Source organism: Euleptes europaea, chromosome 13, assembly GCF_029931775.1.
Source record: "Euleptes europaea isolate rEulEur1 chromosome 13, rEulEur1.hap1, whole genome shotgun sequence".
Classification (NCBI taxonomy): domain Eukaryota; kingdom Metazoa; phylum Chordata; class Lepidosauria; order Squamata; family Sphaerodactylidae; genus Euleptes; species Euleptes europaea.
In genome coordinates, this window is record NC_079324.1 from 22,964,947 (window position 1) to 22,988,321 (window position 23,375).

At 40.3% G+C, this 23,375-nt stretch overlaps 1 protein-coding gene across 1 annotated transcript in view; it reads right to left on the reverse strand.

Moving 5' to 3' along the window:
• DIAPH2 (diaphanous related formin 2) overlaps positions 1-23,375 on the reverse strand; it is a 421,870-nt gene that overhangs the window by 83,330 nt on the left and 315,165 nt on the right. The window contains exon 27 of the mRNA XM_056859236.1: positions 20,998-21,093. Within this exon, the coding sequence (XP_056715214.1) occupies positions 20,998-21,093 (96 nt within the window). The remainder of the gene's footprint in view (positions 1-20,997; positions 21,094-23,375) is intronic.

The window sequence follows — 23,375 nt, forward strand, 5'->3', positions numbered from 1 at the left end:
CTATTGGAGTAGTTGTTATTTGGGATAGCTTCTGTTTGCTATGTTCTTGCTTAGCAGAATAACTTCCAGAAACAAACTGTATAAAGTTTTGATAGCTTCCCCCCTCCAGTCTTCATTAAAAAAAGGGGGCATTAATCAGTGCTGCAAATTGTAATGCAAAATCTTCAGAAAATAATTCAAGATGTTCGTAAGCAGTAGGATTAAGCGGCTATTAACAGTTCCACATTTCCCCCCTTGCTATGGAATGTTAAATGTACTCTCAAGTTTGAAAGTTATGTTTCTTATCTTAGTCATAGCATTTTAGAGCTTTGCATTTTCAAGCCATGGCCATGAGTGTAGAAAGGAGTTAAGTAATAACCTGCCACAAAAACTTCTATCTGCCTCAGTGGGAGAGGTAAACGCAAAGATCTTTTATACAGCACAGTACACTGCATTTTAACATCAAATTAAGAAATAATCCGCTGGCCCTATTCTCATTTCCCCCTCTTCCACTTCTCAGATATTAGAATATTTCACAGTAGACAAAAGTGTGAAAACTATTAATGCAGAGATATCCTCTTCCTAAGCAGCTAGCAAAACAGGGGGAGCTGAACTTTACTTACCCCCCACACACATTGTACGCATGCAAATGTATGTGTGTGCAATTTGTCATGTTCCACATATATTCTTTTTGATCTGTTTATGTTTTACGGAAGCTCATGGCTTTAACAAACTAGTAAACCTCCAGACTGGAGTATAAATATACTACTCTTCATGCAGAAAGGGTCTTCTACTCACAGAAGGCCTGTTGTATACCTCATTCTAGAATACTGTGCGAGAAAAGTGAAGCTAAATCTAAAGATGTTCTTCCATTTGTGTAAAAGCTCATGCAGCCTCCCGCACAAATCCTTTCACAAGCGTTTCAACAACACCACTAGCAGCTCTGTCCTCTCACTTCTTAAAAACAACAACAACCTGTTAGTGCTCAAGCATGGAAATAAAGTATTGTAAAGAGAGAGCCAGTGTGGTGTAGCGGTTAAGAGAGGTGGACTCTAATCTGAAGAACCGGGTTTGAGTCCCCACTCTTCCACATGAGCAGCAGACTCTTATCTGCTGAACTGGGTTGGTTTCCCCACTCCTACACATGAAGCCAGCTGGGTGACCTTGGGCTAGTCACAGTTCTGTTAAGAGCTCTCTCAGTCCCACCTATCTCACAGGGTGTCTGTTGTGGGAAGAGGAAGAGAAAGAGATTGTAAAGTAGTTTGATTCTCCTTTTAAAAGGTAGAGAAAGTCAGCATATAAAAACTAACTCTTCTTCTTGAACTGGGATCTAATCAGCAGTTGAAGGCACCACCTCCTACAAGATAGACAGATTCTTGTTGCTGTGATCGAAAATAGGGTTTTTTAATAATTTGTTTTAGAAATGTGCATGATGGTATTGTTTCTTTCGTTGCCGTGCATTTCATTTTGGCAGCACTAAAGACAATTATTAAGATAAATGAGGCTGTCTCGGACATCACATTAATTATCACTTTTTTCTGTACTTTCCACTGAAATTTACACAACTGTTTCTGAGACAGGGGGTTACCACATTATGTATTGCCAGTGATGTATTAAGAGTTTGGAAATTTTATAAAAAACATCGCTTTAAAAGGGTTTTTGGATGCCACGGCTAAAAAATGGTTGGAAGACGTCTTCACAGCTAAAGGGGCCAAACAAAGTGCGAACAGTATTTTTATAACGTTTTCAAACTCTTAATACATCGGTGGGAATACATAGAAAGTGCGAACAGTATTTTTTATAACGTTTTCAAACTCTTAATACATCCCTGGGAATACAAGTGCGGTAACCCCCCCAATCTACATGAAGGCATGAGAAAAAAATGCCTCTTGCTTCTCCTTGAACCTAATCCTGAGTGGCTGCATGTGTGCTTTATCTAGACATCTTACTATTTCAATTCCTTTTACAAACATAATGAGGTGCAATTCAGAAACGTCAGAATTTATTTGGGATGGGCACAAATCAAGTTAATTGTTGGGCAACCCCCTCCCCCGATCCTCTCCTTTTCTCTTCCAAGATAATGATCGGTGACATCTTCAACTAATTCCCATTTATTGTGACTGCCAATTAAGAAAGAAACAGACTTCAGTTTGTTAAGGTATTATGACAAATTGGAATTAGCTGAATACTTCCATCTTCCATTTGGTGCAAGGCATGAGGAGAAAAAGAAAGGCAAAATAACTGGGTTCTTGTTCATTATGGGGGGGGAACACCTCTAATTTGTTTGTGACATCCAAATTCAGCCTTAAGGTGCCAAACCAAGAGGGAGGGGCAAGGGATGAAAGGATATCTTTGAAGGTAGACTATCACCATGCTTGGGGGGGAAACAAACAAACAAAATGAGAGTTTGAAATGACCATTTCCCATATTCTAGACTCTCTTTTTCATGGAGCAAAACTGGAGACCAAGAATGAATGCCAACAGATTGCCAGGTTCCTCTTCGCCATTGGGCAGAGGTTTTTGGGGTGGAGCCTGAGGAGGGCGGGGTTTGGGAAGGGGAGGGACTTCAACGCCAATAGAGTCCAATTGCCAAAGCAGCCATTTTCTCCAGGTGAATTGATCTCTATTGGCTGAAGATCAGTTGTATTAGCAGATCTCCAGCTAGTACCGGGAGGTTGGCTACCTGAAATGCCAAATATATAGGACCATACAGATTTCTCAGATTGTGTTTGCACATTGTTATGTGTCCTCAGGGTTGGTCGTAACAAAAGTGTGAATCTCTAGGCGTTCTCTTCCTACTACATTTCTAAAAGGTATTACACGGATAGTGTTCTTGGCTTTTGAACCAACAGGGCTGTAAAAAAACCAAAAACTTGTCAACATATAGGAAGCCACTCTTCATCAATTATGTCCATTCATAAGGTGAGAGGAAAGTGTATATAAATGTACGCCTGAGGAACATATCTGATTTCCAGTGGCTTTCAAGGGAACCAAGATTTATAAAGTAGGAACCAAGTGTGCTGGAGTACACATGATCCCCTTTATCTCACATGATCCCCTTTATCCATGTTACCAGCTGCAAATATTGCTAGTGTAGTACTGAATGCTAACTACGGGACAGTGCAAGCCACACTGCGACATTATTAAAAATCAATCCGTAAGATTCTAGGTAAGTTATTTAAATAATATTATCGCACAGCAAATGTCCCCAGAGAATTAGGACTCGGTAATCAGCCTGCTGCCAGAGAAGCTTCACAAGCTATTATTTGTTTTGACAATTTGAGAGGTTTGGGAACTTTGAACACTGAACACCACAGACTATGCTGAAATAATACAGAAAAAAAGTCACTATGTGCCTGAAGATATTCCCTTCACTTGTTATGATAGGTTACTGTATAACACTGCAGTCAAGGTCTGTTTTTTTTTTTTAAAAAGCTTTCTCTTTAGAAACATCTCAAAACTACAATATGACTTATCTAAAGTTCTGACATTTTATTCTATGTCCTTATATATTATCAGCATCCAAAAACTGTGATTGTCAACATTCACATGTGAACTAGCAATCTCCAATGAATTTTATATGTGCTTTCAGACATTTATAAATTTCCCCACTTTGGGGCACATGTTAGTGAGTGCTGGCGACCACATCTTATTGGAATGTCAACATTCACAGGTTTATCTTTTTCCCCCAGACATTCATCAAAAAATGAATTGTCAATATGTATGTGTGAAAGTCAACATTCAATGGATTTTGGACACTCACTATAAGATATATACATTTTTTCTGTATGTTTACACAGAAAGATATTTATTTATTTACGTAAAACATTTATTAGTCGCCTTTCTCTCTTGCGGAACTCAAGGTGGCTTACAACATAAAAAAAACCCATAAAAAGAAACAATTTAAAAACTCCAATTAGGACTGGCAATAAATAGAAACTAATGTTTGTAGCTATGTATGCTATAATATCGCTATTATGCCAATAAAGGCTTATCCCCATGGCGCAGAGTGATAAGCTGCAGTACTGCAGTCCAAGCTCTGCTCATGACCTGAGTTCGATCCCGACGGGAATCAGTTTCAGGTAGCCGGCTCAAGGTTGACTCAGCCTTCCATCCTTCCAAAGTCGATAAAATGAGTACCCAGCTTGCTGGGGGTAAAAGGAAGATGACTGGGGAAGGCACTGGCAAACCACCCCGTAAACAAAGTCTGCCTAGTAAACGTCGGGATGTGACGTCACCCCATGGGTCAGTAATGACCTGATGCTTGCACAGGGGACCTTTACCTTACCTTATGTAAACAGGAACTAACAGTGCATTCCTAAGGAGAGTTACTCCAGTCTAAGCCCACTGAAATGAATGGGCTTAGACTGGAGTAACTCTCCTTAGGAATACACTGTAAGTCTGTCAAATGCAGTCCTAAATTGTCTTCAACTGCCTCCTGAAGATCAACAGGGGGGGGGCAGGCTCATCTTCCTGGGAAGGTTGTTCCATAATTTTGAGGCAGCCACCAAAAAGGTATTATACTTGAAGAGGATGCTATCGAAAACAGCGTCAAACTGACCAGATGGCAGGTTTTCAGTAAATTATGTCTTTGGCTTGGAACCATCTTGTATGATGTAGGACTGTTGTATGTATGCATGTATATATCAGTGTGACTGACAGGAATTCTTTACCAGCCAGACAAGGAGATGAGGCTCAAGCCAGGGTTCTCATTTCCTTTTTTTTTTTTAATATGGTGAAGTCCTCACACGGGGAATTATGTGAAATCTAAATCAGACCGAATCTAGCCATGAAATATATGGAGAACTTAAAATGATGGAGTGAACAGGCCAAGTGGGTGAGCACTCAAATTTATACCAATAAAGGCAGTTACCATATGGTGAGTGAATATAGATCACTGTGGCTTATCTCTTACAAAATTTGTTCAAATTGCTGAATGCTTACTGGAGACAGTTAAAAGTAAATGTGTCTGATAACTGAGTCTACCCATTAAGTTTTCACCTAACATCTACATTTAATTCAATTTAATGGATTAAATACACAGAATGGCTAAAACATTGCTGTAAGAATCTGAACAGGCGGTCATTCCTGTTTACTAAGCTTGGAACTACTGGCATCATGAAGTTCATACTTGGCCAAAATTATTTTGGTGTCAAGGTACAGAAGCTGTTCTGAAATTTTTTCTTTTTATCAATAAATAAACTGATGTTTCCTTTCGGAATGCTGAAAGTGCAGATATTTGGCGTGACGAATTTGGCCATTTCAGATCTGCTAGGGAAAACTGTTTAATAGAGAAGGGTTCTTTCCCACAGAGAGAGGCAGTCATACTTCCTACTGCAAAGGAATATGGGGTATAGGCAAAATGAAGAACAACAGAAGTGGCCCTCATCAGCAGAGTGGAACTATATAACAGTGATAATCTACTGTTGGAATAACTGCGGAGCAATTGGTTTTTTTAATAGTAGATTTGAAAGTCCCTGTTGACATTTATTTATTTATTTATTTTATTGCACTTTTACCCTGCCCTCCCCAGCCTGAAGGCCGGGCTCAAGGCGGCTCACAAACAGAATTACACTAAAAACAATAAAACATTAAAATACAATTTAAAATACACTTTAAAAATAGCCTGAACAATTTTAATAATAGGGCAATAATGCCCCCGATGGATTTGAATAAAAAATAACCATCTGCAGATGGGCAATTAGATGTAATCACCTCCAAGATGGTATAAGTGGGGGGGGGCGGGGGGAGAAGAGATTAGGGACATACTCATGGGTCTTGTAGAATTCCAAATCAGCTGCTTACACACACACATTATTAAGTGCTTATAAATTAGCTGCTAATATATTTGCATAATTAAGAAATAATCTCATTTAAGTTCTTAGGAGTGCTGTAAACATTTTTAAAAAGTTTTATAATGCTATTTATGCATTATCTGTGATTTTCTGCAGCATTGCCCTCAGCCAAAACGTCACATAAATGATGATTTTGTACATGGACATTGTTGTTATTGTCTTTATTGAATTCCGCCTTATTGCTACCTCAAACAAATACCAAATACACACGAACCTATTGTTTTATAGCATTTAATAGCTATGCTAGTGCTGAGGTTTTGGTTTTTAATCAGGAGAACCTACCGAAAAAGGTTCAGAGGATTTCAGGATAAAAACACAGAGTCTTATCTTCAAAGAAAGCCAAATATATAATTTCCAAATGCCAACAGGACACTGATAACTTGTGATTATATGTTTCCTGAAAGCAAATGTAGAACTACATTAATTTCACATTTCTTCTCCTCACCAAGCAGAGATGGATGCGGACCCAGCAATCTGAGGGCTTCTGAACGCTTATTTGTCATCAGTAATGGACACTTGCATCTGAACAATATGAAAATTGGTACAAAAATAACATTAGCACTGCAATCAAGTTACATTACCTGAAACTCACTCTTGGAATGGTTAATATCTTAAATGGAGAAATAATACTTTTTAAGACCATTTACAGCTCACTTACTTGAAACGCCAATCTATTTCAGATATATATATTTTTAAATGAAGCTGGGGTATAGTTGGGTGAGAAAGAGATCTGGTTATAGAGAGGTGACTGAGAAACATTCCTGGAATTGTAAAAAAATCCATTTTGAATCACAGCTAGAAATCTTCCCTCCGTTCAGTGGTAAGAGGACTATGCCCAAAACACCAGAAAAGCAATCCAGGGTTATTTTCTCTGTCAACTGCCTCACTTGTGAATTCTCAATCAATTCACAGCAGAAGTTATATTTTACATCACATGAAAGTGACTCTGAACTTTCAAAGTCTAATTTTCAGTGATGAAAACAAATCTGAAACGATTGGTGGGCACAGAGAAGGAGGTATATATAATTCGACAGTTAAACCTTTAATGACAACTGGAAGTAGTAGAAGACGACGTTTTTTATATCTCGCTTTTCTCTACCTTGAAGGAGTCTCAAAGTGGCTTATAATCAACTTCCCTTCCTCTCCCACAACAGACACCTTGTGAGGTAGGTGGAGCTGAGAGAGTCCGGAGAGAACTGAGACTAGCCCAAGGTCACCCAGGAGGCTTCATGTGTAGGAGTGGGAAACCAACCTGGTTCACCAGATTAGAGTCCACCGCTCATGTGGAGGAGTACAGAATCAAACCTGGTTCTCCAGATTAGAGTCAGCCGCTCTTAACCACTATGCCATGCTGGCTCTCTGTGGCTACTCATCCTTTTAAGAAAAAAAAATCTGAAGGACAGTGTCACTTGAGATACTGGATAAATTCAGCTGAACTGGAGAGGCTGCAAAGCAAGAGGAGGATGATTTATTCACTGTTGGCATACCACTGTTTGAATGCCCTGACATAATACAGACAATTGTCAAACTGCAGCATACTACCACCTGCTGCTGAAGTGAGACAGGAATTGGAGAACAAGTCTCATTGTCTCATACTAGAACATTAAAATGGTTTACTTACAACCTCCCCACCCCCCAAAAAAAAGATTACCATGGAGTTGCTTCAACACCTCATCCAAAACCTCTGCAGTCTATTCTACATTTACTAGGTTAAAACTCATGTGGATGAGTTTGCCAAGCTTGTGAGCAGCCATTTTCCTACTTACTTGTGGTGACACTTGCCCTTCAGGAAAAGAGCAAGGGATTTTTTTCTCCATTTTAGACTGCCAATGTGTCACAAAGAACTGATTGGTCTGTGTAGGCAGGAAGACTAGCAAACATGTTTGTAAGCTAGTAAACTTTATTGTCTTACTCAAAGGATGCTTGATTACCATTTTGCATACAAAGCCAAGGGAAAGGGAAGCTTTCACTCAGGTCTTTCTGCGCCAGCTTTATTTTTGTCTAAGAATTTATGAAGTAATCGAATCTTCATGGAGCTTGGGCAGTTACACGCTTGCGCTAAAAAAAACTTTGGGTTGGATCCATATCTGGAAGAGAACTTCCATGCAAAGAAGGATTATTTTTGATCTTGCACTGGAGCATTGCACAATAACTACACTATAAGCTACACTTAACAGCGGTTAGATTTGAGTCCAGTAGCACCTTAGAGACCAACGAGAGCTTCAAGGTATAAACTCCCTTTGTCAGACACTGCAGTGAATAAATTACAGTGCACACAGCTATGCAAGCATTTCTGGAACAGAAGTGGCTGTTATCTTCCTTCAACCCATGGATCTTTGGATCCAACCCTACATTTCTGTGCCCGTGATTAAAACATTGGTATTTCTGGTATCTAAATTTCATATTTGAAGACATAGGCTCCATCCACGCATCACTGGATGCTACACTCTCAAAGCACTGTAGCAGCCCTTCACAACTGGGTGGTCTTGCCCACACAGGGCAATCTAGTAGCATATAATTGCTAGAGAGTGATAATAGTGTGATATCCAAAGATATTGGGTTAAACCATAGCTCACACTGCTTTCTAGGAAACAGGAGGTCCAACCCACCAATATAGATGTGCTACATTATGATACTTTGAGCATCAGATAGTATAATGTATGCTAACAATATGAAAGATCTGTACAACCTTGAACTTCCAGCATAAAACGAGGACTGAATAAATGGGAACGTTCGGTACTCTGTGGAATGCACTGTTTCTCACTTCTGCTGATGCTTCTCATCACTGAATGATATATGTGGCATAATATAATGTTCCCCGGTGTCACAAAATCATCATGTTAGCATCTATATTTATGTTTCTAATAAAAGATGGTTGGCCTTGGGACATTTACGGAAATGCCAGCTATGCAACACTTCTATTCCCTTTCAAGTATTATAACGCCACACAACATCCCTCCTTCTGCAGTTTCTCTGAGGTAAAGTATTTGCAGGCTAAGGGGTACCTCTTAAGTTTGAAAGGGAAACGCATTAAACAAAACTGATTCACAGTGTCCAAATATCCTCTTTAAAAATATTGCTTCCAGATGATAAATGTCAAGCTGGAAAACTAGTGTACCAAATGCACATATGTATATCAGGTTTGATTAGTCTAATAAACCTGAATGTTGTTAATTTGAAGAAAACTTCACTTTATTGTTGCTTTTATGTAGCTTGATAAGTGGCTGTTTCACATCCTCTATAAATGATACATGATTTGAAAACTATTTTATGAATGTAAAGTACTGAATAATATTTTCATTTTATATGGAATTCTTCATTTGACAACCCTCATAAAACACTGCATTGTAAGGAAGACAGAGAAGGAGAAAGAAACATAGAAAGCTTTTCAGGATTAGATGCTGGACCATTATGTTCAATAGAAGCTTAGAAACAATTGAAATAGACCAAGTAAACAAAAATGAGAATGCAAATAACCATTAGACACATTGAAAGCTGAAGTGCAGTCGAGTTTGTGAGGATGTAGTAAGTAATGTTGGTAAGTGGAAGATTTTTCATCTTTAACTCAGCAACTCAAGCCAGAAAAAGGAGATCCTGAAAGGTTCACAAACAAAGACAGTGAACCAGTATTGTTTTCCGTGTGAACCAGAGATACATTTCTTAAATGATAAATGGAGGAAACCCACCAATATGGCTCTTTTCCTTCTAGTTCTCATGCCAAGCCAATAGACGAAGATGATGGATGGAAAATCATGTATGTTTTGAAGACGAACATAGGGAAACAGTTCCTACCAGTTCTGAGAATCAAGAGAGCCACTTTGAGTTACGGGTGGCGCTTGATGGGAGAGCTGCATATGGTTACGGAAATTAGGGCACTTGCCCAATTTTTAAAATCTTTGTTGGTATAATCATATGAATTTTAGTCAATTAATCTGATAGAGACTGCTTTCTGGAACATGCTACACAAAAGTAAGCTCAGTTAGTCTTATTCCCAAGAAAATCTGCAGAACTGTAGCCTTACAGGCCCCTTACTGCACAGTCTGATGCCATGCAAACTAACAATTCCACCTCCATGTTGAGCCAATTACTCCAAGAAATGAAAAAGACGACCAGCAATGGTGCCAACACACAAAAGAAATCTGACCCTCCATCTAATCCCTTTTTCCCATTTGGTAAACTAATTAGGGGGAAGGGGAGAAACGAGAAGGTAGAAGGTAGGAGAAGGCAGGCAGCTTTTCAAAAATGGTGCTTGATTAATGGGGAGGGGCATTTTAATCCTCTGGAAGGCCCTTGGTAGGTCTGGCTCATAGATTAAATGTTGCAGGCATAATTGTTTTGCGTTCTCCCCCCCCACAAAAAAAAAAAGTGTGTGTGTGTGTGTGTGTGTGAAAAATCTTGGCTGACTATTTTTAGAGGGGAAAAATACAGGATCTGAGAAGATCATAAAATGGGATGTACCATAGCTCATGATAATGAATCAATTCAGGACATTCTTCAAACAGACACAAAGTTCAAGGATAAAGATGAATTCTGCTAAAACAAAGCAGTACATTTAGCTAATCAATCAGGGACCCAACGTTGAGCTGAAACACAGAACCTGGCATCATAAGCTTAGAGCAAAGAGGTTGTCTGCTTGCAGGTGGACTACTTTCAATCTGGAAAGCTGGAGAACACCAGCAAGAGAACAGAGGTTGATGCCAACAAAATTCAGACAGAAATAATACAAGGCAACAAGTGCTATAGCTGGGGATTGGGCATGCTGATCAAGGATTTCATATTTCTTTAAGTCCAGACAGGAAAAGTGATTTAATGTATGATCAGCACGAGATATACAGCGCCACAATTTGTTTCTTATGAGATAAGCATACGGCTGTGACACTACCCAAATGTTGCTGTGATCAAAGGGGTATACAGAGGACTCTGGATGCCTGTATCTTGTGTCAGCTGCCAGCCAGGCAAACTATTTAATCTGTATATAAATTGGTCAAGATCCAGCATAACACATAATGTACTGTGTGTATAACACACACATAAATCTCAAGAGTCCAGTAGCACCTTAGAGACAAACAAAATTTCTGGCACGGTATCAGCTTTCGTAAGTCATAGCTCACTTCTTCAGATACTTGAAGATGTTCTTCAGATATCTGAAGAAGTGAGCTGTGACTCATGAAAGCTCATACCCTGCCAGAAATTTTGTTAGTCTTCAAGGTGCTACTGGACTCTTGCTTTTTTCTACTGCTACAGACAAACACGGCTACCCATTGCCACATCAATCTCAGAAAGAATATTTAAATAATGGCGGAAATTTGAAATACTGTGTGATGAAAACAGATTTTAGAATGTTTATTCCAAGTAAAAAAGGTTGACTGCTAAAGAGAACAGAAACAAATTATGAGACACAAAGGTGTGCTATGTTCATGATTCTCTTTAATTTTCACAATTTGCTTCGACTATATGCTTCTTACATAATATAGCTGAACTAATTTCTACGTCTTGGCAAAATTACAAATTATAAGTGTCTGAGGAAGCTTAATCCTGATTTTGGCTTGGAGTCAACATAGGAGCAATCCTATGTGTACTTACTGGGAATAAGCGTACTGGGACTTATTTGAAAGTTTAGAATTGTGCTGCTGGGCTGCAGTCACACAAACAGATGAATCTGCTTTGAATTGACTAAGACCATTATATCATCTACCCTGACTGACTGGCAGCAAAATGCAATTTATCTCCAAGTAGACATGAACACATTTTGGTGATTAATCTACACCTATTTAAAATTTTACATTTGCTCGCAGCTGTTATATGTCTACTTGATTTCATTCTTCTCTCTAACTAATGCACTTACCAATGCTCTTAACATCTCAAATTGTAGCATTCTACCTTTAAAAAACCCGAAATAAAAAACTAATCTATAACAAAGAGGGTAACTGTCTTGATGTTATCAATCCTCTTTATACGTTTCCTACTGTGTATTTTAACGCACTTCTGAATTTCATTCAGTTCCTTTAACTGAACAACTTTTCTTTCGTATTTGGTTGTTCTGCATTTAATTCAACTGGATATGCACACTTATGAGTTTCATTTGCCCAAACAACAGATGGCCTCATCAGTTAAGAAACAAAAATGTCTCCATGTGTTCAAGGGTTACAAGGCATATAAAGATATTCAGGCACATCACATTACAGTGAAACCGACCTCGTGACCAAATAAACCAAGAAGATCAGTAATAGTTTGGAATATTTTGGCTGTTGCCTCAGCACAAGTTAGTAGGAGACAACCACAGTGTGTGTGTGAAGGCAGAGAGATGAACTAGAGATGGATTCTGATAACGGAAGTTGGCAGATTAGAAAGGTATGTCCATATATATGACTCAAGGGCACAATAACTGTTCCCTTTGCGAAATAAGGTAAAGAACATGTAATCCTCAAGGATTTTGGGGAAGCATTGCACTTCCCCTCCTCTACTACTACTACTACTACTACTACTACCACCACTACTCCTCATCTTTTATTTATACCCTACCCTCCCCCAGCCAAGCTGGGCTCAGGGCAGCTACCAACACAGTTAAATACACATAGCATTTACTTAGAATATAAATAAAACAATCAATCATATTTTTAAAAAAACATAATAAAACATAATAAAACCTTAGCACACTGTAATTCTAAGAATCTAACTTTGGTGCCCAGTTTACTACGAAGGCAGCAGTGATCGTATGGTTGGGCTAGTTGTTATAGTATCTTGTCCATGTTACAAATCTCAAATCTCAGGGAGGGGGGCAATGGACCCAGACATATGGGGGAAGGCAGGGTTTAGAATAGGATCCTCAGCCCCCAAAATGGGAAGGGGAAAAGGGAAAGGGGAGAAGGAGGGAGGGGAGAAGGAAAGGGGAGGGGAGGGGAAAGGGAAGGAGAGGAAAGCCCCCATAGCTTTTTTCTCTCCTTCCTTCTCACCCACCAGCCAGTCTATCTTTATCTGCCCCCTCTCTCCAGCTGTCCTTTCACTGCCCCTGACAGCTTCTGTCTGGGAACACTATGCATTTGTGCAGTGCTGGCCACCAGGCCTGTTTGTGTGATGAGGAACTCACAAAGATTTGCAGGGGGCATCTCATTGTCTGAAGTATTGCCCTCCCCACAATATTTCCCCTTTCCCTTCTCCTGGCAACCTCCATGTCCTCATCTTTCTGTTCTCTCCTTCCTGCGCACCAAACCAACCTACTTTTTATCTGTCCCCCACATCTTGTTTACTTCATTTATACCCTGCCTTTCTCCATGAGGAGGAGCCAAAGCAGTTCACATAATTTTCCTCTCCTCCCTTTTATCCTCACAACAGCCCTGTGAAGTAGGTTAGGCTAAGAATGTGTGACTGGCCCAAGGTCATCTGGTGAGCATCTACGGCAGAGTGGGGATTCAAATCTGGGTCTTTCAAGATCCTAGTCTGAAATTCTAGCCATTGCACCATACTGGCTTTTGTACAGTGGCTGCTGTACTACAGTAGCAAGCAGCCAATACTGGATGAGAATGCAAGTCATGTGGTACCAAGTCACGTGGTGGTTGCTGGCTTCAATCAACCCTCCCTCAAAGCTCAAAACCACATGGGAAAAGGCCCTTCCCCCTCGCCTGCTTTTTACTGACAGAAACCAAGATGTGAAGACTGGCAATACTGTTGCGGTTGCCCAGCAACTGCACTGATGGCAATAGTTTCTTAAAGGTATAGGCACTTACAGAAAGCAAAAAGATAGTAGCAAAAGTAGGTGATGTACCATATATCACTGATGCATAGTTTAGTAAGCATATGAAGATGACGTATGCCAAGTTGGTCCATTGGTTCATTTAAGTCAGTATTGTCTACTCTGATTGTCAGCAGTAATTCAAAAGCCTCAAACACGGGTTTGTTATTCATTTACACAGTTTGGGACCCTCGTATCTTCAGGCTGGAGATTGCCTGCTATAACAACTGATCTCCAGCTGATAGAGATCAGTTCACCTGAATAAAAATAGCTGTTTTGGCAATTGGACTCTATGGCATTGATGTCCCTTCCCTCCCCAAACCCCGCCCTCCTCAGGCTCCACCTCATAAACCTCCTGCCAGTGGTGAAGAGGGACCGGGCAACCCTAACTCCCCTGTTCACAATGTATATGAATACATTATCAGGAAATCTGAAATTTGGGAACTAAGGAATTTTCGCTCCAAGATTCTTCTGTTGATGTTTCTAAAGACCTAAGTAGGGGTTCAGTGTGGCAAAGAGGGACCTGGAAATCCTAGCTATCTATAGAGGATTGTGGCAGTATATTTTGTTGTTTTAATTGTTTTATTGATATATTTGTACCGGAAGATGATGATTTTATCGTTGTTACCTGCCCTGAGCCTGGATTCGGCCAGGGAGGGCAGGCTACGAATTGAAATTAAAAATAAATAAATACAGACATACAGACATACATAACGGTATTTGCATATCTCCCCTTTTTCCTCCAACACAGTTAGGATCAAAGTTAAATAATACCACCTGTTACCTGGAGATGACAGAGACTGAATTTGAGACCTTCTGCACATAAAGCATGTGCTCTATTACTGAGCCACAGCCTCTATACTCTTGCTAGAGCTTTCTTTAGGTAAATTTCAGTTTTCAGGGATGCCACATTTGAGAAAGTGTTGTACAGCTATGATACTCTGTTTTATCTATGTTCCACTTGTTACTATACCATAATTATGAGGACAAGAGGAGAAATGTTACTGGTTGAAATGTTTGCGGGAAAATATTGCCTACAGTACATATTTTAGTTTCTTTTAAATACCGTTGGGGGGAACTGATAATGTATAATGTAAGTGGAGAGCTGTAGAACTGAAATCAGTAATAAAAAAAAGTGCTTTAGAAGATAAGTTAGTTTGTGTGACATAATCCTTTCCTAACACAGCTTCCACTGAGGAAAACTTGCCAAATACTTTTCCTTCTCCTAATTAATGTGCGTTTTGCTCCAGGGTACTCAACTGCTGACAATATAGCTGAAAGCAGTTTGCATAATACTTAGCATCTGTATCATAATGTGTATTTAAAATAAAACAATCATGTCTCTCCATCACCATTTACACCTGCCAAACACAAAGTGTGTGTGTGTGTTTTAATTTCACTTAGCAGGAAAACAGCCTCTTGCGTCTTTAAGAAGACACCACATTAGCAACCAAAATTCTGGGTATCCCTCCCCAGTTAACTCTGGAATTACCTGAAACTACTTGGCACCTTTATGAGATTTCATCTGTAAGCCGCAATTGGATTTCCTTTTGTTCTTCACTCCCCTTAGGCTTGCCATCCTCCAGGTAGTATCCTCTCCTGCTATTACAACTGATCTCCAGCAGATAGATATCAGTTCACCTGGAGAAAATGGCCACTTTGGCCATCGGACTTGCTGGCATTGAAGTCCCCCCTCCCCAAACCCCGCCCTCCTCAGGCTCCACCCTCAAACCTCCCGCCGGTGACTAAAAGAGACCTGGCAACCCTAACTCCCTTGTTCACTATGTATATGAATACATCATCAGGAAATTTGAAACTTGGGAACGAATTTTCACTCCAAGATTCCTCTGCTGATGTTTCTAAAGACCTCAGTAGGGGTTCAGTGTGGAGTAGTGGTTACAGTTCAGGACTAGGATCTGGGAGACCCAGGTTTTAATCCCCAGTCTGCCATGCAAGCTTGTTGGGTGACTTTGGAAAAGTCACACACACTCAGCCTAACCTACCTCACAAGGTTGTTGCATAGATAAAATGGACAAGCGGAGAACAATGTAAGATAGTTTGGGTTCCCATTGGGGAGGAAGGTGGAGCATAAATGAAGTAAATAACGAAATAATGAAGACTGGCAAAGGCTATCTAAACCTTTGTTTCTACCTTAATTTTTTTTAAAGGTTTCAGGTAGCTATGCTTGTTCAAAGAACAATCTAAAACCAAAAGCAAAATACTAAAAAAAATCATTCGCAAGATCCTTCCAAGAAAGACTATTCTGCAGACTTTTTCGCAAGTCAATAATAATTATGAAACTTCCTCAGCCAAATCATTAGCACTGAATGTTATTCAAGGATCTTTAAAGCAAAGCTATTTTTAGGCTTCTCTCCTTCAAGAGGTTGATTACTTCACAAGCAAATACTTTTGTGCCAAGATGGCTGCCACCCTGCATCTCTTCTAGAATATAATGTTCAGAGAGTAATCCTAAGCAGGTCTACTCAGGAGTAAGTCCCATTTTAGTCAATGGTGCTTACTCCCAGGAGACTGTTCTTAGAACTCCAGCCTCAGTTTCTTCCTTGAACTATAATAAAATGATTAAATACTGCAGAAGAGGTAAAATTAATTCATTGAGATCTTCGGGCTGAAAGCAATTACTAAAATTACAGTCTGAACACAACTATAAATAGCATATGACCAAATGGGCTCACCCCATATAATTTTTTGCCACCATAAATGTTAGGCTTTATGGGGCTGTAGGGGGGAAAAAATGTTTTAACTGAACAGAAATCATTGTAAATCCCCCTTAAAACCTAACAACTCACAAATACATGATATACTAATATACATATAAAATTGATTGGTTTTCAGCTTCCCACAATTTAAGCTTTTTTTTATATTAAGGAAAAACCTTATTTAAATCAAACAAGAGTTAAGAATAACAGAATGGAATAATTATTCTAAGTTTATTTACCTGCCCTACAAGAGCAGGGCAGGAACTTGGTTCTTTTGAGCCATAAAAAGGTGTGGCCATTTACTGGCATCCTATACATTATGCCTATGTGCATACATAGTGGCCTGGCACATACAAAGCCAGGCAGCGGTGCATGCAAAATCCTAGCATTGCAGTGAACCGGAAAGCCCATGCTAGACAGGAAGTCTTTGGAAGCACTGAAGTGCATGCAGAGCTCTGGATTAAACAGGTAATGTGAACATCCTTTAAGCACCCATACTTAGTCAGAAGTATGTTTCCACTAAATTTACGGGAACTCAGAAATAGTTCCCACTGAGTTCAGTGGACTTTATATCTAAGCAGCTGTGTAAAGAATTGTAAGGAAGAAGAAGGAGAAGAAATAGAAGAAGAGGAGGAGGAGGAGTTGGTTTTTATATGCTGACTTTTTCTACCACTTAAGGAAGAATCAAACCAGCTTACAATCATCTTCCCTTCCCCTCCCCACAACAGACACCCTGTGAGGTAGGTGGGGCTGAGAGAGTGTGACTAGCCCAAGGTCACCCAGCTGGCTTCATGTGTAGGAGTGGGGGAAACAAATCCAGTTCACCAGATTAGCCTCCGCCACTGATGTGGAGGAGTGGGGAATCAAACCTGGATCTCCAGATCAGAGCCCACCGCTCCAAACCACCAGGATATGAGACTATAACAATATTCTACTATTGTCATTTTCATTAGAAGAAAATTTAGAATTTATGGTGTCCTTGACCATAAGTTTCATTTAGGTGACACAGGGTAGGGTCTTCATCTAAGCTTTTAAAGCTGTATGCTAAGATGGACACAGGTTCCACAAGCAAATCAAGTTCATCAGACAATTCTTCAGTTGTTGCACATCTCATTCATATGATACAAGCTAGCCTGCCATGATTGCTTGCATCCACAACTTCCTTTCCTCCCCGCTTCCGCTATAGACCTGAACGTCCCCTTTGAGATGCTGACAGGGGACATGAGACCCCCCCTCAGGAACAGTATGGGGAGGAGGAGAGTCGGAGGTCTAAAGCAATGTATGTGCAAAAATCTTCCTTCTGTATGTGCAAAAATCTTCCTTCTGTCAGTGGAACTTCTCTGTGTTACCCAACCTGATGTTTGGTTACAGTGCTATAAAGTGATTTAAAGGATGCACATGCTGGTCCAGATTAGCCATTTGGCTCCCATGCCATAGAGTAGGGGTCTCGAACTCAATTGTTATGAGGGCCGGATGTGACATAAATGTCACTTGGTCGGGCCGGGCCATGCCTCGCCAGCCCAGATTGAGAGTGGGAGGGGGTGGCTGCCTCGGCTGGCTTGCGGGCCAGATGAGAGCTCTCAAGGGGCCGGATCCGGCCCTCGGGCCATATGTTTGACAACTCTGCTGTAGAGCCTAAAGCCCGTAAGTCATGTATATACCTTAAAGCTGTAGCTTCTCTGCAGTAAGAAATGATCGCACGCAACACCATTGCAGCTGCAATATTTCTGAAATAGGACACTCCTAAAAAGGGTACTAGCTATTAACGCTTCTAGAAATTTAATTCTATAGCTAAAGATTTAACAGCTTAGTGCAAAGTTTTTTTAAAAAAAATCTGATAGAACAGTTAGCTATGCAGGAAGGGGGGGGGAAATCACTTAAACTAATATTAGAGGGAATGCATTTCAGAACTGGTCTTCTTTTTATAATCTCATAGCCTGAGGCTAGGATAAAAAGTCATGGATAATTGGTGAAAGAATGATGAACGCCATCCAAACTATATCTCTTTAACAGTTCTGAAGTAGTGAGCTGTGACTCACGAAAGCTCATACCTTGCCAGAAATTCTGTTAGTCTTTAAGGTGCTCCTGGGCTCTTGCTCTTTTCTACTCTTTAACAATGTTGATAATGGCAAGACATTGGCAGGTTTGTTAGAGTAAAAGGCATCTCTTTACACAAAACCTTACACTGAAGCAGTAAACTACTACCTTGTAAAAGGAGATCAACAGAAGAAGATAAACACTCCTTTTTTGTATTTATATAAAGACTAGGATGGGAGGGAAGTTACTGTTTTTAAGACTTATAGTGCTAATGGGATTTTAAATGAATTTAGTTCTAGTATACAGCTGCTGAAAGAGTTAATACTTCAAACAATGCAAACACATGCAATTCATTAAAATGCACTGCCACAGTTAAACACCAATGAATATTTAAGGATGCATTTTTTAGTTTTACAGACTGCATAAGTAGAAATCTGCTCCACAATATTTAATTGCAATTCATGCAATTAATTTTTGTTTCCCAACCGGAACTCTTGGCTGCATCAACAAAATGAGATGCATCTTTTGAAAATGCATACTTTGTTTACTAATTTAGTGATGTGCACATATCCACCTGAAAATACATATTGGTATTTAGGCTATGTTTGACCAGCTCTGTTGTCATGGATAAACAGAATGATTCCCTGTGAGCGGCCTTCTTGAACTCATTCTCCTTGACAGAAGACACTTGAGTCTTCAGTGGACAGACGCCCCTTTTATTGCTTTCTCCCATCAAAATGTAAAGGATAGTATCAACTTATAATGGATTAGTTGGTTATATAGGTACTTGGAGCCCTGAGCGACACCTCATCTTGATGTATTGTATATATCACACGTACGGAGCTTTTTAAACATATATCGCCATACTGTACTGAACCCATGGATAAGGTAGGTTTCACAGTGAAACAGGTATGTAATATGCATGCTACTTTATGGCTATCCATACCTTATGCTCCTGGATTCTGACACGAATGGTGTCCGAGTAAAAAGTGACATTTATAATACGTTACTGTAAAATCAATATTGCGACCTTCCTTATTAATTTACTCTAAGGGGTAATCAGGAGGATTTGTGAAGAATATTTATGAAAATACCAGATGACACTAACTGATTAGACAATAAGGAAACTAAAGAAAATGTATTATCTTGTCTCAGCAATAATCTTCCTTTATATCTAGGAGTGTTATGTTATCAGTGCATCTATAAGAAAGCATTTTTTCTAATACCATTTCCATAAATGCACATATACTGGATGAAATATTGGCACATAATAATCTGCTGAAGTGAGTCTGCTGACATTCTATAATTTTTCAAGGGTTGTATATAGTCCTTTCCATTTAATCCTCTTCAGGGCCACATTTAAGCTTCCTTGCACTTCCAAATAGGCAAGGGCTGAAATAGAAGCCTCTCCACTCTAAACACCACCAAAGGCTAAGACCAAATAGTGGATATTCTGGGACAAGGATGCATCACGTTTCTGGCACCTTAGCAACTTGAAGAGTTTTACAATGTAATATATTGTTTTACCAGGTAGGCTCTCTTTTTTTCACCACATTATACACAATTAAATCTTCATGACACTTTACTAAAGGACAAAATCGTTCCCCTCACATTCATATATGCCCATGTGCTGTCCAAGATGTTGAAATCTATGCCTCAAGGATACAGAATGTCTCAAACCATGTCATGTTATAGACCATATACGGAACTTAATCCAACTTTCTGCATGGAGGAAATGCTCCTGGTGGATTATATCCAACATAGTCAACAGAGCAATCCTCAAGTGGGTGGGGGCGGCAAATGGCCTTTGAAGCCAGCATGACCACTTGCTAAGAGGGCACTAACGCCACCTCTGGGGAGCAGCACGAGGCTTGGGTGCCGGAGCTGCCTCCCTGGATGCGTTTCCCCGGTGCAAGGGCTCATGTTGGCATTGACGGGGGCATTTCAAGGGAGTTCCCTAAACCCTTTTGCCTTGAGAATGCGCCCTTTTGCAGGCACAAACTTGCAAACTTGAACTTACAAAACTCATAGTGTAGCCCCATGAAACCCAGTGGAGGAGTTTCACGGGGCTTGAGGGGATTATTTGTTATTTCACTTTGCGCCACTGCAAGCCGCTTAGCAGGCAGCGTGGCTACTCTGTCCCCGGAAGCTGCTGAAATACCCCCCTTCAGGATTGCGCTGTAAGACTCCCCACTGCAGACCAGACTTGGATTGGGAAGACTGAGCAGATTTATCAAGCAAGATAAACATTTTAAAATGAAAAAAAAATGTAGTTCTGCTATTTTGCAACCAGCAAAAAAAAAAAAAGGCAAACGAATAATAAAAATGAGAATACACAATTCCCAGAGTTTAACGACTTCAGCTGAATCGATTTAATTATACAGATGGTTTTCAACTATGTACCATGAAATACGGAGTGTGGGTTCGGTTTTATTTAATACTGCATCACATACAATGGGAACACCCTGTGCTTTTTTTGTGCTCTACAATTATTGGAAAATGCAGTCACCATATTAAAATTTGCAATGGTGTAAGTACAGCCCAAGATTTCACACCTGATCCAAAACATACTGTCACTGAAACAGTTAAAAAGTTTCCCTGAACAAACTCTTTCCACTCCCCAGCTCTGAACAATATACATTTGCTCCCCCCACAAAAAGTCAAAGAATACATGTCCTACCCTGAGTTCTTGGTGTTCGTTTCCTGCGATCCCTGAATGCTGCCCCAGATTGCAGTGCCTCAAGAAGATTATCCATCACTCCTGTCTCGTCGCCCTCTGTGAATAGCAGAGGAAGTAAAATTAATCTCTTTGCAATTAAGGTTATAACGCAGGGAAAAAAATATGGAAAGCGAAAAATAGGGTCACATTTACATAAAACCACTAAATTAAAGACATATATTTCACTGTAATGAAAGCTGTCAGTTTTCATGTGATGCCATTGACTAGTTTGCTTATGAGGTCCAATCACGCAAAATTGATGCTGAGTTCACGTACTGTTCTTCTCACTTTTAAGACCTTGTCTCGTGTATTATTGATGACATGCTCCATATGCAAATAAACAGGTGCTGATCAGCAACTGCTGTTTCACTTTTAAGGCCCTTATGGAAGCTCCCTAAGCAAGAACCTGGCAAGCCTCTTTAGCAGAATCAATGCACATAAAGCAATTTGATAGCACAGGACGATCAGCACCAGGTTAACTACCATTAGAGTTGCTACTGCAAAAAAGCAACGGCCCCGCTGCCATTCACGGCCTGCAGAAAACTCTCGTATGGATGGGCTTCTTCATTTATTTCAACTGAGGGGCAAATCCACAGAAGCAACTAAGTGTACATCAACTTAAGTAAGGGGAAAGGCACCAACAAATGGGGAAAACTCTTGCACAGAGAAGTTCCTGCATACACATGAAGGATTCATTTTCTTTCGGCATCGGGTACCAACGCTAAGTTTGGCACAACTTACTTCCTCTTTAATCCCATTCTGTCCCTCATGATTACTTCATGATTAAGTTTTCATGATTACCTTATGGTTAGGTCCCTCATGATTACCTCATGATTAAGGTTTCAGTCAACCACAGCTATGGTAAACCTTGTCTCTTCAGATGGAGAATTTACGAGAGATTTATCACCGATATAACGTTTCAGAAATCAACGAGCAGAAAATCCATTCACAATTCAAAGCAGTGAAAGGTTTTTAAAATGGCTCCCATCCCTGTTCATTATAGAGTTGGCAAAGTTGATTTATGTAATTATTTGTCGATTATCTGTTTGTGTGTTTCAACTTCCAGCACAATCCTGAAAAGGGGGGGGGGGGAAATGATGCTAAGAGGCAGCGTAACCCCTGTGCTGGCATTAATGCCCACTTGCACTGTGCGAATGGGCACTAATGCTGGCACAGGACGACTTATACCGGTGCTGAGAAGCGCAACAACACAAGGCATGGGCACTGGCAGAGCCTTGCCGGCAGCATCTCTCTGGCACAGGGGCTCGTACCAGCACCACAGGGGGCTTTCCTAGGGGCAGGGGTGACTCTAGTCAACTTCCTGAGCCTTTCACCCCGGGAACGCCCCTTTTTGCTGGTGCAAACTTGTACTTTCTAAAATGGTGGTGGAGCCCCGGGGAACTGTATGGAGCAGTTTCACAGGGCTTGGGGGAGATTTTATTTTATTTTTTGCAACTGCAAGCCGCTCAGAAGGTGTCTCGGCTGGACGGTCCCCAGGAGCCCCACAACTACCCTTCCCTTAGGATTGCTCTGCCAATGTTTCAATTTGTTCTTTTAATAAGGGTTTGAAGCAACATGTGATAATGTGAAAATTACAGGACAAGAACAGCTATAAATTAGCAGAGGACCAATGAGGTATGCTGCTTATTTTATCCATATCCACATTACAGGCTAATGACACACCCTGTAAGCAAGTAACACAAGGCTGAGTTTCATTCTACTCACGCCGTCAGTGGATTGTCTGTTGTCAAATACATCGTCATAACAAAGAAAGGCTATGCAGCTTGACATTTCTTTTAATATGACAATGTGCTTTATTATTATGCTTAGAACGCTGAGCTCCATTTCATAGAGCGATCACACACACAAGTATTAAACGTTATTATGAAGGCTGCTCTATTATACACACTTAAGATCCACTGATTTCAATTGGAATTAAACATGCATGAAAATGGCAATTTGTGTGCTTGCAAATATTTCAAATACAAAATGTGGAGTTGTTTAAAGATGCACTTAATACACACACATCTCAGTTCGCCCTGGCGGATCCAACAAGCTATAAGTGCAGCTCTGATTGCAAAAGAGCTCTTTCCTATTTCTTCCTCACTGCGTTTCCTGAATAGCTGCTCCTGCTGGCCAGGAGACTCTATGGAACTGCATGGCATGAGGTAATGCAGAATACAATGGGGGGAGGCTATCAGCAAACCCCCCCTCCCTGGGGGAAGGGTTGCCAACCTCCAGGAACTAGCTGGAGATCTCCTGCTATTACAACTGATCTCCAGCCGACAGAGATCAGTTCACCTGGAGAAAATGGCCGCTTTGGTCATTGGACTCTATGG